This window comes from Nematolebias whitei, chromosome 11 (genome assembly GCF_014905685.2).
Source record: "Nematolebias whitei isolate Nwh7 chromosome 11, NemWhi1, whole genome shotgun sequence".
NCBI classification, from domain to species: domain Eukaryota; kingdom Metazoa; phylum Chordata; class Actinopteri; order Cyprinodontiformes; family Rivulidae; genus Nematolebias; species Nematolebias whitei.
Genome location: NC_056508.1, coordinates 25,202,423 through 25,215,737, shown reverse-complemented (window position 1 = coordinate 25,215,737; position 13,315 = coordinate 25,202,423). Strand labels below are relative to the sequence as shown.

Genomic DNA, 13,315 nt, shown 5'->3' with positions numbered 1-13,315 from the left:
TAAATCCATACACACAATATGTATATTCTTTATTTATGTTTTTATTTTTTTTTAAGCAGTGATTTGTTTGGCTATCCATTAGCTTACCTGGATGAAAAACTTATCTCTGACTGATGATGTAATTGCTGTTAAGGTACTAACTTGATGAATAAAGTATCTGTCTCCGTTAAACGGAACATATTTTAAAAGTTGACTGAACTATCTCTTTAACTGGTCGAGCAGCCGTAATGGTTGTACATACTGAAAACAGTAAGCACACATGTCAAATTGAAAATAATAAAAGCATAATTGTTGATAAGGAATTACTGATTTCATTTGTTTGTAGTGGTTCACAAAGTCTCATTAATAACACGTTCACACAGGTCAGCCTTTCATGTCATCAAGTTGTCGTGTTCTCTTTGTTTGCAGTCAGGATGACAGCTGACTGAGCGGTCAGCAGGCAGAGATGAGTGAGCCCACATGGCTAGAAGCAGATCTGGGAGCAGTGTCAGACCTGAGCCCTACAAACCGTAGTAAAAAGATGCACCATAGTCCTCGGAACTCCCACAACAAAGAGGATGATGGTAAGCAACATGAAAGTTGACTCTGACAGAAACACTGTTTCTATTTTATGGATAAGAAATTATTGCATCATTCTCAATCAATTAATCAATCCACATTTATTTATAGAGCCCTTTACAGCAGCCAAAAGGTGTGCAAAGTGCTTCACAATACAAAAGTAAAAAAAAAAATAATACAAAAATGATAGAGAGCCACTAGTATTAAAAGCTTGCCTGAATAAAAAGCTTTTAAGATTAGATTTTTTTAAATTCCTGAGGTAATTGGTTCCACAGTCTGGGTGCAGTGACGCAAAAGGCCTGGTAACCCCCACATTTGTATTCGGACTTTGGGACAAACAGTAAATATGTTTTAGTGGATCTTAAGGTTCTCTCATACTCACAGAAAGCTACTAGATCAGGTAAATAAGGTAGGTCTGTGGGAATCTGTGTTTTTGTCCTGTCGTTTCTTTAATCCTTTTGTCTCCTGTACTCCCCAGTGTTTTTCCTCCTTGTTGTTCAGTTCCTGTCTCACCTGTCTCTAATTCTAATCACCTCAGATGTTTCCTTTCCTGTCTGACTCCCTTTAAAGTCAGCATCTCTGTGTTTCTCCTTTGTCTGTGGATTGTGCTTCCAAGCCTGTCATGTCTGTTCCTCCATCTTTTCATCCTTCGTTAAATGTAAGTTTTGCTGCCCCGTAAGCATTTTAAAAAATATATAAATACATTCTTTATTTTTTACCTTGGAGTCTCCCATGCCTACCTGCACATGGGTTCAACACATTACAACAGATCATATCAGAATCCACGAACCAGTATAAGAACCCAGCAGGTTGTCTGTTTCTTGTAGAGCTCGCCCCTGAGGACCTTCAGTGGCTCCTTGAGGTAACGTGCCCATATGTGAACCCAGTGGCCACCTCCAGCAATCTGTGGGAACGGGTGGTGGCCATAGAGGACTTTGTGGGTGAGTTTACATGCTGCCAGGACTGAGCAAAGTACTGGGGATGTGTGAGCTTTTTGAAGATTTTTGAGGTGTAGAAGGAGAGATGTAAGCTGCACTCCCTTCTTCTGCCACCCGCCGCTCCAATCCCCAACCATCCTCGCCCCCCTCCCAAGTCGTCTGTGAGAGAAAATCAAACCGCACATCCTCCCCATCTCCATCCTTGTCTCTGCCGCAAGAGGAGTCAACGGCAGACCCAAACCAGAGCCACCAAATCCCAAGCCCTCTCTCCACCAGAGTCTTCCCAGATGCAGCCAAGGGAGTGACCTAGATCTCCACAGCCAAGGGGGCAGTCGAGATTTCCACGGGTGACAGTGATGCTTCCCCTTCTGGTGTTTCTGTGGAGATCAGCCATGACACTCCACCTTCCTGTGTCTCCATGGGTGTCGGCCATGACTCCTCACCTCCTTGTGTCTCCGTGGATGTCAAGGACAATGACCCTTTTCCTCCATGCCCCTCCATGGGTGTCAGAGACAATGATCTTTTTCCTCCATGCCTCTCCATGGAGGTCGAGGATAACGTTCCATATCCCCCATGCCTTTCTGTGGGTGTCAGAGACGATGGCCTCTGCTCTACATCTCCTGCTGCAGTTCCACTTGCCTCATCTCCTGCTGCATTCCTACCGGCCTCATCTCCTGCTGCAGTCTTGCCGGTCTCATCTCCTGCTGTAGTCCCGCTTGCCTCATCTCTTGCTACAGTCCCGCCGGCCTTATCTCCTGCTGCAGTCCTTCTGGTCTCATTGCCTGGTGCAGTCTCACCAGTCTAATTACCTGCTGCAGACTCACTGGTCTCATTGCATGCTGAAGACTTGCCGGTCTCATTGCCTGCTGCAGACTCACTGGTCTCATCATGTGCTAGAATTCCTCTGATCTCGTCAGCTGCAGTTCCTCTGGTCTCATCAGCTGCAGTTCCTCTGGTCACATCAGCTGCAGCCCCCACATCGGACTTGCCATTTGCAGTCCCCTCATCTGACTCATCAGCTGCAGTCCCCTTGTCTGACTTGCCAGCTGCAGCCCCCATCTTTGGTTCCTCGCCGTTTGCTGCAGCTCCCTCCTCTGGTTCCTCGCCATCTGCTACAGCCTTGACCTCTGGCCCATCACTAGCTGCAGCTCCTCTGGTCTAATCTCTTATTGTAGCTCCTCTGGTCTCATCGTCTGCTGCAGCTCCCTCCTTCACTGACGTGACATCTGCAACCACAGCCTCCCCAGGGGTCTCTTTGCCTGCAGTCACAGCCTTCCCAGTGGTTCCTCCACCTGCTGCCAAAGCCTCCCCTCTGGCCTCTTCACCCCTTGTTTGCCTGATTTGGAGAGGGTCCAGGTGGACGTCACTCTTGCCCCATTCTGGATGGTCTCTTGGCCACCCGTTAGAACTCCTGCCCAGTGATGAATGGTCTCATGACTGCCCGCTAGAACTCTTGCCCTGTTTGGGACAGTGTCTGGGCCACTTGCCAGAACTCTTGCCCCGCTCTGGATGGTCTTCTGGCCGTCCACCTGAACTCTTGGTTTGGTGTTTACCCTTTGTTGTACTTTTTGGGGAGGTTCCCAAGTTTTGACCTTGTCAGTTTTAGGTTATTTGGTCCTTGTATTTCCCTTTGTGCCCTCCATCCTGTTGTTTCCTCCCTCCTCACACCCATGTTACATACAGTTGTCTTTTGAGATGGCAAGTGCCATCCCTTGAGTAAGGAATACTGTGGAAATCTGTGTTTTTTTCCTGCCATTTTTTTAATTATTGTGTTTCCTGCACTCTCCAGTGATTTTCCTCCTTGTTGTTCAGCTCCTGTCTCACCTGTCTAATTCTAATCTTCCCAGGTGTTTGTCATTCCTGTCTGATTAGTTAAAGTCAATGTCTCTGTGTTTCTCCTTTGTCCATGGATTGTGCTTCCAAACCTGCCATGTCTGTTCCTCCATCTTTTCATCCATTCATTAAATGTAAGTTTTTGCTGCCTCGTCAGCTTTTGCTGTGTTTTTTGTTTTATTTTGTTTTATTTTAAATATACTCTTTATGTTTTACCTTGGAGTCTCCTGTGTCAGCCTGCATGTGGGTTCAACCCATTAACAGATCATGTCAGGGTCTAGACCATTAAGCACTTTAAAAGGGAATAAAATCAATTCTAAAACAGACTGGAAACCAATGGAGAGAAAATAAAATGGGTGTGATGTGCTCACATCTGAGTGTTGGTTAAAAGACAGGCTGCAGCATTTTGGACCAACTGAAGACATCTAATGGCGGATTGGGAGATTCCTACACACAGAATATTGCAGTAGTCAAGCCTTGAGCTGATAAAAGCATAAATGACTTTTTTCAGGTTAGGACATTTTTTTTAAACGGCTTAACTTTGGTTTAAAGGCATCAATAAGTCAACCTGCAAGTGTCAACTTTTCTCCACTCTTATATATAAGAGTGGAGAAAGGAGTATGCATGTGTAGAAGAGGAAACCTGGGGGAGATTGGGGATTGTAAGGATGTGGAAGGGGAGAGCAAGACCAGACAGCATTATATGGTTGTGTGTAGAATGACTAATGTTGTGAAGAAGAAAAAAAGAGTAAAATCAGAGAAGACCAAATGTGTAAGCTGATGTAAAAAGAAGGATGTGAGGAATTCAAAGAGGAGCTGTTAAAGGCTCTGGGTGTTAAGAAAGAGCTTCCAGATGACTGGGTTACTACAGCTACAGTAATTAGAGAGACAGATAGGATGGTACTTGGTGTGTCATCTAGACAAAGAAAACAGTATAAGGAAACCTAGTGGTGGAATAGTGAAGTGCAGGAAGCTATTCAAAGAAAGAGGTTAGCCAAGAAGAAATATGACAATGAGAGGACTGAAGAGGAGACAGGAATATAAGGAGATGCAATGTAGAGCAAAGAGGGAGGTAGCAAAGGCAAAGCATAAGGCATGAGCTGTATGGGAGGCTGGACGCTAAAGAGGGCGAAAAGCCCTTATACTGACTGACCAGACAAAGGGATTAGACTGGAAAGGATGTGCAACAGGTTAGGCTTGTTAAAGATAGGAATGGTAATGTTCTAACAAGTGAGGAGAATGTGACGGGAAGGTGAAAGACATACTTTGAGGAGCTAATGAATGAAGTGTGAATATACATATATATAGAATTGTGCCGCTCAAGGTGGTTGCATGTTGGAGCAGCTCTGTTACTTTCATTCTGAGATTTTGCTTTTGGAAACTTTAATTCCTCTTTTTCTGGATGTAAATCACATTTTTTGGATGATTGTTTCCTCTGGTATATATATATATATATATGCTGTGCAGCTGGAAGGATTTTTACTGAAACTTTTTTAGTTTTGGACATTTGTTATGATGTGTAACCATGGCAACAAGGCAGTTTTCTACAACCAAGAGCAGCTGATTAACATCTCAAAAGCTCAAATAATATGTCAACTACAGCCTCAAATCTCAAATGAGTTGAAAAGGATGTTCTGTGGATGCATTCTCATCTACCTGCCAGCTGTGCTTGAGTGCTTGACTACTGAGATCCTGGAACTAGCAGGAAACACAGCTCATGACAGCAGAAGGACAGGATCATCCCTCAGCACCTACAGTTGGATGTCCGTAGCATTGAGGAGCTCGGCAGACTGCTGGGAGGAGTGGCCATCGCACTGGGAGGAGTTCTGCCCTGCATTTAGGTGGTCCTACAGCCCGGGGGAACTGAGAGGCCAGCCGAGTCTGGGTGGACAGATCAGACGACATCTGCAGCCAGTTTCTTAGGATCCACTGTGGGATGGACCTTTACAAGAGATCCTTCCTGTCTACAGCCATCAGTATCTATAACATCTCTTAATGAAATGAGGATAACGAGTTACAACAACTAATTTCCCTTTGGGATTAATAACGTATTTTTGAATTTGAATTTGTATTGAAGAGAATGAAAGAGAAAGAAGAATAGAGGTCATAGAAGCTGAGGACCAGGAAGTGGGAAAAATTAGTGAGGGTGAATGCCAAGAAAGAGCAACACAGATGCCATTTTTGCTTTGAGGCTGCTGATGGAGAAGTACAGAGAGGATCAGAAAGAACTTCATTGTATCTTTGTGGATTTAGAAAAAACATATGATAGAGTCCCGAGGGTGGAGGTGTGGTATTGCATGAGGAAATTTGGAGTGGCAGAGAAGTATGTTACACTGTTAAAGGACATGTATGAGGGCAGCAGGACAGCAGTGAGATGTGCTGTAGGACTAACAGATAGCTTCAAGGTGGAGGTGGGATTGCATCAAGGATCAGTTCTGAGCCCCTTCTTGTTTGCTCTGGTGATGGACCAACTAACAGATGAGGTCAGGCAGGAATTCCCGTGGACTATGATGTTTACAGATGACATTATGATCTGTAGTGAGAGCAGTGAACAGGTGAAAGAGAACTTGGAGATATGGAGGTATGCTCTTGAAAGAAGAGGAATGAAAGTCTGCCATATTAAGACAGAGTACATGTGTGGAGGGAGCCCAATGAAACAGTGAGGCTGCAGGACTTCAAGTATTTAGGGGCTACAGTCCAGGAAAATGGAGAATGTAGTCAAGAGGTGAAAAAGAGAGACTAGGCAGGATGGAATGGATAGAGAAAAGTTTCAGGAGTGATTTGCAACAAAAGAATGCCAGCAAAGGTCACGGAAAGATTAACGAGACTGGTTTTCAAAAATAATTTTCACTGCACTTTTTGTTTTGAGTAGTTTATATTTGGAATCTAGATCATTCTTTGCTTAAACAACTAATTTTATCAGTCTAATTTCCAGCTTTACATTACATTCAATTATATGACAGATAACTGCGTGTAGAAGGAGCCTTCTTCACTTTTACCACAGTTTGCGAACCATGAGTGTGGGTAGTTGCATGGAATAGCCATGGAACCATGGAGCCATGGAACAGCCACCTGTTACAATCTGACAAACAAGAACATGACTGGTCTTTCAACATGATCTTTGCCATTAAAAAATATTTTCATGGACTGAGAAACATGGAGACAAGTAGAAATATGGACATGTCTTGATGTATCATGTTGGAGAAGTGGAGGTATCTGCATCAACTGAACATAACAAAAAACAGCAGCCAGTGCAGTTTGAGTGTGTTTAAATGATTCTGTTTTAATTTGGCCATTGGGATATAAGTTCTATAGTCACACCTTTTCCACCCATTAAGGTAATGTGTGACTTCCATAACATTACAGAGTTCCTGATAAATATCCTCTACTATCACTAAGAAAATGGACAGAGTTCAATAGAATTCATAAGCAGCCATTCACTATATAGCTCACACCTGGAGACAATTTAGTCACCAGTTGACCTAACATGCATGTTTCTGGTCTGTGGGAGAAAACTAGAGTACCTGGAGAAAACTCGTGCATGCACAAGGAGAACATGTAAACTCAACTCCTCGCAGGCGGGAGGCCTTCCTCGCTGTGAGAGGACAGCTCTCACCACCACTCTGCCATGTTCTCCCTACATAATATAAAATCTATTTTGTTATAGGTAAAATCAAAGCAGTAGGCTACAATCTATGATGGGTGTAAATAGCTGTGGACCCCCCCCCCCACACACACACACACACACACACATGCACACACACAACATTGTACAGCTATCCTTGGCCTTGTCTGGTAAAGATTGATAGGTGGCAGATACTTGCACCTCATAACCCCAGCTGTGTGTGTGCATGTGTGCACAGACTGTTCACCTTTTTGCAACATTCTGTAGCAATAAAACCTTAGCGTATTCAGGTGTCTGACTGAGCCTTAAGGTGACAGTGATACAGACTGAAACCTAAGTTTATTATATTTACCTGTAGGTGAACACCAGTGGTGTTTTGAAGTCATCCAGCATGGCTTTTATATTCATGGATTTTAATTGGATGTGAGGTTTGTGTGTGTGTGTGTGTGCGTGCATGAGTGCGTGCATGCGTAGGTATGTGTGTGTGTGTTGTCAGTGGTAGAAGTTGGCAGCTAGTAATTCAGGGAAATGATCATTTAAAGTGTTATGCTCTGACTATAACCTTTGGTCCCATTTTGTGCCCTTTTTTAAAAGATAACATTTTACAACCAGTGCTGTTTATCTCAGCAGTTAATGAGCAATGAGGGAAATACAACCTGAATATGACTATTACAAAAGTACATTTTACAAATACTGAATTACTTTGACACCATTTGGGACAAATCTACCATCCATCCATCCGTCCTCTTTACCTTCTTTATCCTGAAGGGTTGGGAGGATCTGATGCCTATTTCCAGGGTCCATCCATCCATCCATTATCTTTTACCCGCTTCTTCCATTTTGGGTCATGGGGGACGCCGGTGCCCATGTTCAGCAATCACTGTGCGAGGGGCGGGGTACACCCTGGACAGGTTGCAAGTCCATCACAGGGACACATAGAGACAAACGAAACAAACAACCATTCATGCTCTCACTCTCACCTAGGGACAATTTAGAGTTACCAATCAGTCTAACATGCATGTTTTTGGTCTGTGGGAGGAAACCGGAGTACCCAGAGAAAGCCCATGCATGCATGGAGAGAACATGCAAACTCCACCAAGACAGGCCTCCAGACCGGGATTTGAACCAGGGTAACTTGATCGCTGAGAGGCAGCAGTTTTACCAGTTGTGCCACCGTGCTGCCATACACTGTATATATACCACATATATACACAGTACAATTTTTTTTCATTTACCCTTTATTTATACAGGTAGTTTCATTGAGTCACAATAACTAATTTTCAAGAGAGACCTGTTTACGGAGCAGATGGTGGGGGTTAAGGGCCTTGCTCAGGGGCCCAGATTGGGGCGAATGAGGGTGGAGGCAGGTGTGGGTGTTTCACCTATTCTACCCACATTTTGATGTTGATGGTACCATAAATTGAACCTACGACTTTCTGATCACAGACACATCTTCTCTAACCACTGTGCCACCACTCCTCTAACTACTACTATGCACACACACATATATATATATATGTGTGTGTGTGTGTGTGTGTGTGTGTGTGTGTGTGTGTGTGTATATATATACTTTTTTTTTACGGTATATTTGAAACTCTAGCACAACAATTTCCTACGGGTTCAATAAAGTTCTATCTTATCTTTGCTTATCTTATCTTACCTTATCTTTCATCTAAATGAAAGACAAAACGTTTCAACAAAAAGAAACTGTCCAGAGGACCTGTCTTAAGTTTTTTGGATTTTTCTACCTGGATTCTTGTGCATGAATCAGGATGACTTAAAAGTATAGTTTCCTCAAATGATTAGGATGGCTGCAGAATATTCTATGGTGTCCAAGGCCACCACTGGCCACCCCATGGCTCCTCCATTGCACATAGTGGTGGACAAAATTGCTCCCTCCGCTTTCTAGCATTTGTCACTTTGCACTGCCGTGGACAAGCAAAACATAAATATAAGAAAACACGTCTGTTCTTCTATACATTGTAACTCCTACCCATTTGAATATCTTGCAGCAAAAACATTAAGGTTTACTGTACTTGTATTCCCTGTTCAACTCTCATGCAGAAAAACACATCACCAAAACTAAAAACATCCAGTATTCAAACCTCTCATAGATGGGGACACGTGTTATTCTCCACTGTTCCCTTTTTCACAGACCTGTCAGACTGAAGATTTTTGTTTGATTTCTCTAACTTTTATTGCTGCCCTAGAAAGTAATCAGTTTAACACATTCAGCCCTTTAAAGAAAGATTAAAAGTAAATACAATATAACATAAATGCATGCTCTCCACATCCTCCAGAAATTTACCATACCATACCACTTTATTTATAAAGCACTTAAAACAGCTACAAAGCCATCCAAAGTGCTGTACAGACAAAACAACAGGTAACACACAAAGCAAAATACAAAATGAGGTAAATCAGAATATAGACAAAAAAACAATGCAGATAATGACGACAAACCAGTGTGGAGCATACAGGATCAAAACACAGATCATCTTGTGTTGAAAGCTATTGAATAGTAGTGAGTTTTTAAACGGAACTTGAAAACCAAGAGGGAGGGGGCCTGTCTGACAAGCAGAGGTAACTCGTTCCAAAGTCTTGGTCCTGCTACAGAGAAGGCCCTGTCACCTCTGTGCTTAAGATGAGTTCCTGGAACTGTGAGGAGCAACTGGTCCGCTGACCTCAGGGAGCGTGGTGGGACATACGGTTGTAGCAAATCAGAGAGATGGGGGGGGGGGGCGACACTGTTCAGTGATTAGTAGACATACATGAGTATTTTGAACTGGATTTGAAAGTGAACCAGTAGCCAGTGCAGTGAGGCCAAAACTGGTGTAATGTGCTCTCTTTTGCCTGTACTGGTTAAAATTTGGGCTGCTGCATTCTGGACCAATTGTAGTCGTGCAATGGAGGTTTGACTGATACCAAACAGGAGCGAATTGCAGTAATCAAGCCTAGATGTAATGAATGCATGTATTACTGTTTCCAGGTTATTTTTGGACAATATGGGCTTCAGTTTAGACAGCCGCCTCAGTTGGAAGAAGCATGATTTAACGATCATGTTTACATGATTGTTAAGTTTCAGGGAAGGGTCCATTATCACGCCCAGATTAGTGACTCTTTGTTTTTCTGACAGGGTTAGAGTGGAAAGGTCGATGCAGTGGTTTGTGATCGTGTCGTTGGGATGGAACAGCATGACTTCAGACTTCTTTTCATTGAAACTTAAGAAGTTTAAAGCCATCCAGTCCCTGATGTCAGCCAGGCAGTTGAGCAGTGGTTGAATAGAGCATGTACCATTGTGTCTTAGGGGGAAGTAAATTTGACAGTCATTGGCATAGAAGTGGAAGGGCATGTTGTGTTTCCGGAAAATAGCACCAAGCGGCAGCAGGTATAAAGAGAATAGGAGGGGACCCAGTATGGACCCCTGCGGAACCCCCCATTTAAGCTCTGCCTCTGCGGAACTAAAATCCTTGATGGAGACACAAAAGGATCGGTCATTGAGGTAAGATCTGAACCAATTGAGGGCTGATCCTGTGACGCCCACCCACTGCTCCAACCAAGCAATGAGGATCTCATGGTCGATGGTGTCAAAGGCGGCTGTGAGGTCCAACAGGACAAGCAGCACAGAATCACCGGTATCTGTGAATCTGAAGATGTCGTTAAAGCAATAAGTTGGTAGGAAACATGTGCAGAGGTTTAAACATTTTGTAGCCTCATGTTTTATCATGGAGAACTTAGCCAGCATATCCTTCTATTTTTATATATCTTGCTAGTCTTTTTATTTACACTCTGAGTACCAGTGAAGATGTGTTCCAGCTGTTTAACGAACATTTCCATTTAGAAATTAATCCTTTTCCAATGAACAGATTGTGCATATATTAAGAAGAGAAGCAGGCAGGTCGTGCTGTCATTATGGTAACTCTTTGTCTCTACACTGAAGTGTTCCGTACGTCCTTCAGTCCTTTTCTGAATCAGTAGAAATCATTACAGAAACTAATACCAGTGTATTGCAGGGATGACATGTGAAGAATTTTCAGGAAGTACACACTTTATAAACCAAAGAAAAACAATAATAATCACAAGCACATTTTTTGAGTTATACCTTTGCTATTTTTAGGTACCTGTTACTCCCATATCACTGCCCAACACTAATTCCTGATGATTTGAGCAGATTATCTTAGTGGGAGTTTGTGGTTCACAGAGACCTTCTTGGGAAGGAGCTTTAAGCTGCTTCTCCGTGGTTAAGTACCACTCTAATTGCTTCGTTTCTATTTGGTTCTACTCAAGTGTAGATGTGTCTCCATTGAGAGTGTGTCCCTCACTCACTGGGCGGGATTGTGGGAGGGATCGTTGGCAGGTGTGAGCTCTGGTCGATGTTTCGATTGATGGAATTTTAAACTCCTTCATTCATCATTGCTTCATTAAGCTCACACTGTTTGTGCTCATCTGACAAAATTGATAAAAACCTCATCATTCGACCACGGAATAAGCTGTGATTTGCTGCATTCCATCTCAGCAATGTACATATTCACTCAATGATCAGTATGAAAATCACGCTTCAGAAGGAGTTTGCTAGTACTGCCATAGGCTCATACAGTGATGGCGGTTCCAAAATCCAAACAGAAACGAGTAATGGAGACATATTTGGTTGATGCTGAGTTGATGTGAGCTGAATAAAGCCACGCCCGTGAAGCAGAGTCTTTAGAAACCTGGCGGGTGCAGAGTTGGCTAATGCATCATGAGTGATACACGGAGAGTGTATGTTTCTGTATAGCTGCTTGTGTTCCTGTGTGTGTGGGAGGGTTGCATTGAGTGAGGTTGAGGAAGAGAGCAGCTCTAGTCTGGGTCTTTGTATTTTCTAAAGTAGTCTGTGTGTATGCTGCTGTGTGTGGGTGGGAGGGAAGCAGAGAGGGGCTCCCAGCATTATCTTTCACCTCTCAAGGCCACAGACAGAGCCACGAGAGACACACACTGCAGCAAGCTGCTGAGGCTGATGGGAAGCTGGAGAGGGAGAGGTGTGGAGAAGGGACAAAGTCCGAGGATAGTGGGAGGGAGAGAAAAATAGTGTGACAAAAAAGGTGGGAGAAAGTTAATACCATAGATGAATTAAGGAAGGAAATAAAGAAATTAAAGAAAAAAATTGGCAGAAACAAACAGAAAGCAAAAACAAAATGGAAGGAAGGAAGAATATGGAAATACTATGGTACCCACAATTCCTTCCTTAGATAGATAACTTATGCTGATTGGCTTTTGTATGTATGTGAATGTTTCTGTTCAGTGCCCTAAGACAACTTTTGTACATCACCCTTGTTCTTAAAAATGGGTACCAGCACACTTCTACTCCATTCCTCAGGCATTTTATCACCCTCAAATATGCCATTCAGTGATTGAATCAAAAACCTCACTGCTATCTCTCCAAGACATTTCCAAACCTCCACTGGTATGTCATCAAGTCCTACTGCCTTCCCCTTTCTCATTCTTTTCAGAGCTTTCCAGACTTCACCTTTATTAATCTTTCCCACTTCCTGATCCACAGCTTCTATGACCTCTACTCTACTTGTAGGGTGGCTGAGTGGTTAGCGCAGTCGTCCTCCAATGCAAGAGTTGGGGGTTCGATTCCACCTGCAGTCACATGCCAAAGTGTCCCTGGACAAGACACTGAACCCCTCATTGCCTCTGATGTGTGGCCCATCAGTGTATGAATGTGATAAAGCACTGATTATCCTGATGCATGCTCATTTTTTTTTTTTTTTTTTTTTAATGTCCAGAGGACCAGATATAACTTTTTTAGATAAAGCACTGATTAGTTTCTACAGATTCAGATTAACTTTGTAAAGATCTAGTAGAGATCTGTATGAATGGTTAAATGAGGGCACAGATTGTAGTATAAAGTGCTTTGAGTTTCTTTATAAGATAGAAAAGCATACTATAAGTGCAGTTCATTTACCATTTACTCTTCTTTTTTTCATTCTCTTAATTTATTAGCTCCTCAAAGTACTCCTTCCATTTGCCTGTCAAACTCTCCTCACTAGTTAGAACATTCTTATCTTTAACAAGCCTAACCTGCTGCACATCCTTTCCAGCCTGATATCTCTGTCCTGCCAATTTGTACAAGCCCTTCTAACCCTCATCATATGCCTTCTGCTTTGCTTTTGCTGCCTCTCTCTTTGTTCTACATTGCATCTCCATTATTCCTGTCTCCTCTCTTCAGTCCTCTCATCATCATATTTCTTCTTGGCTAACCACTTTCTTTTATCCCACCTGGTTCTATTAACATGCCTGGTACAATTAACACACATGGTTCTGATAGCCACGTGGTTCTGTTAGCACACATTGTTCTGTTAAAATACCTGGTTCTGTTA

General features: G+C 43.0%; 1 protein-coding gene across 1 annotated transcript in view; it reads left to right on the top strand.

The window, feature by feature from the left end:
* Positions 1-13,315, top strand: part of LOC119417246 (nucleolar protein 4-like) — a 51,659-nt gene that overhangs the window by 806 nt on the left and 37,538 nt on the right. The window contains 1 exon segment of the mRNA XM_037684458.1: positions 409-563. Coding sequence (XP_037540386.1) covers positions 409-563 — 155 coding nt within the window.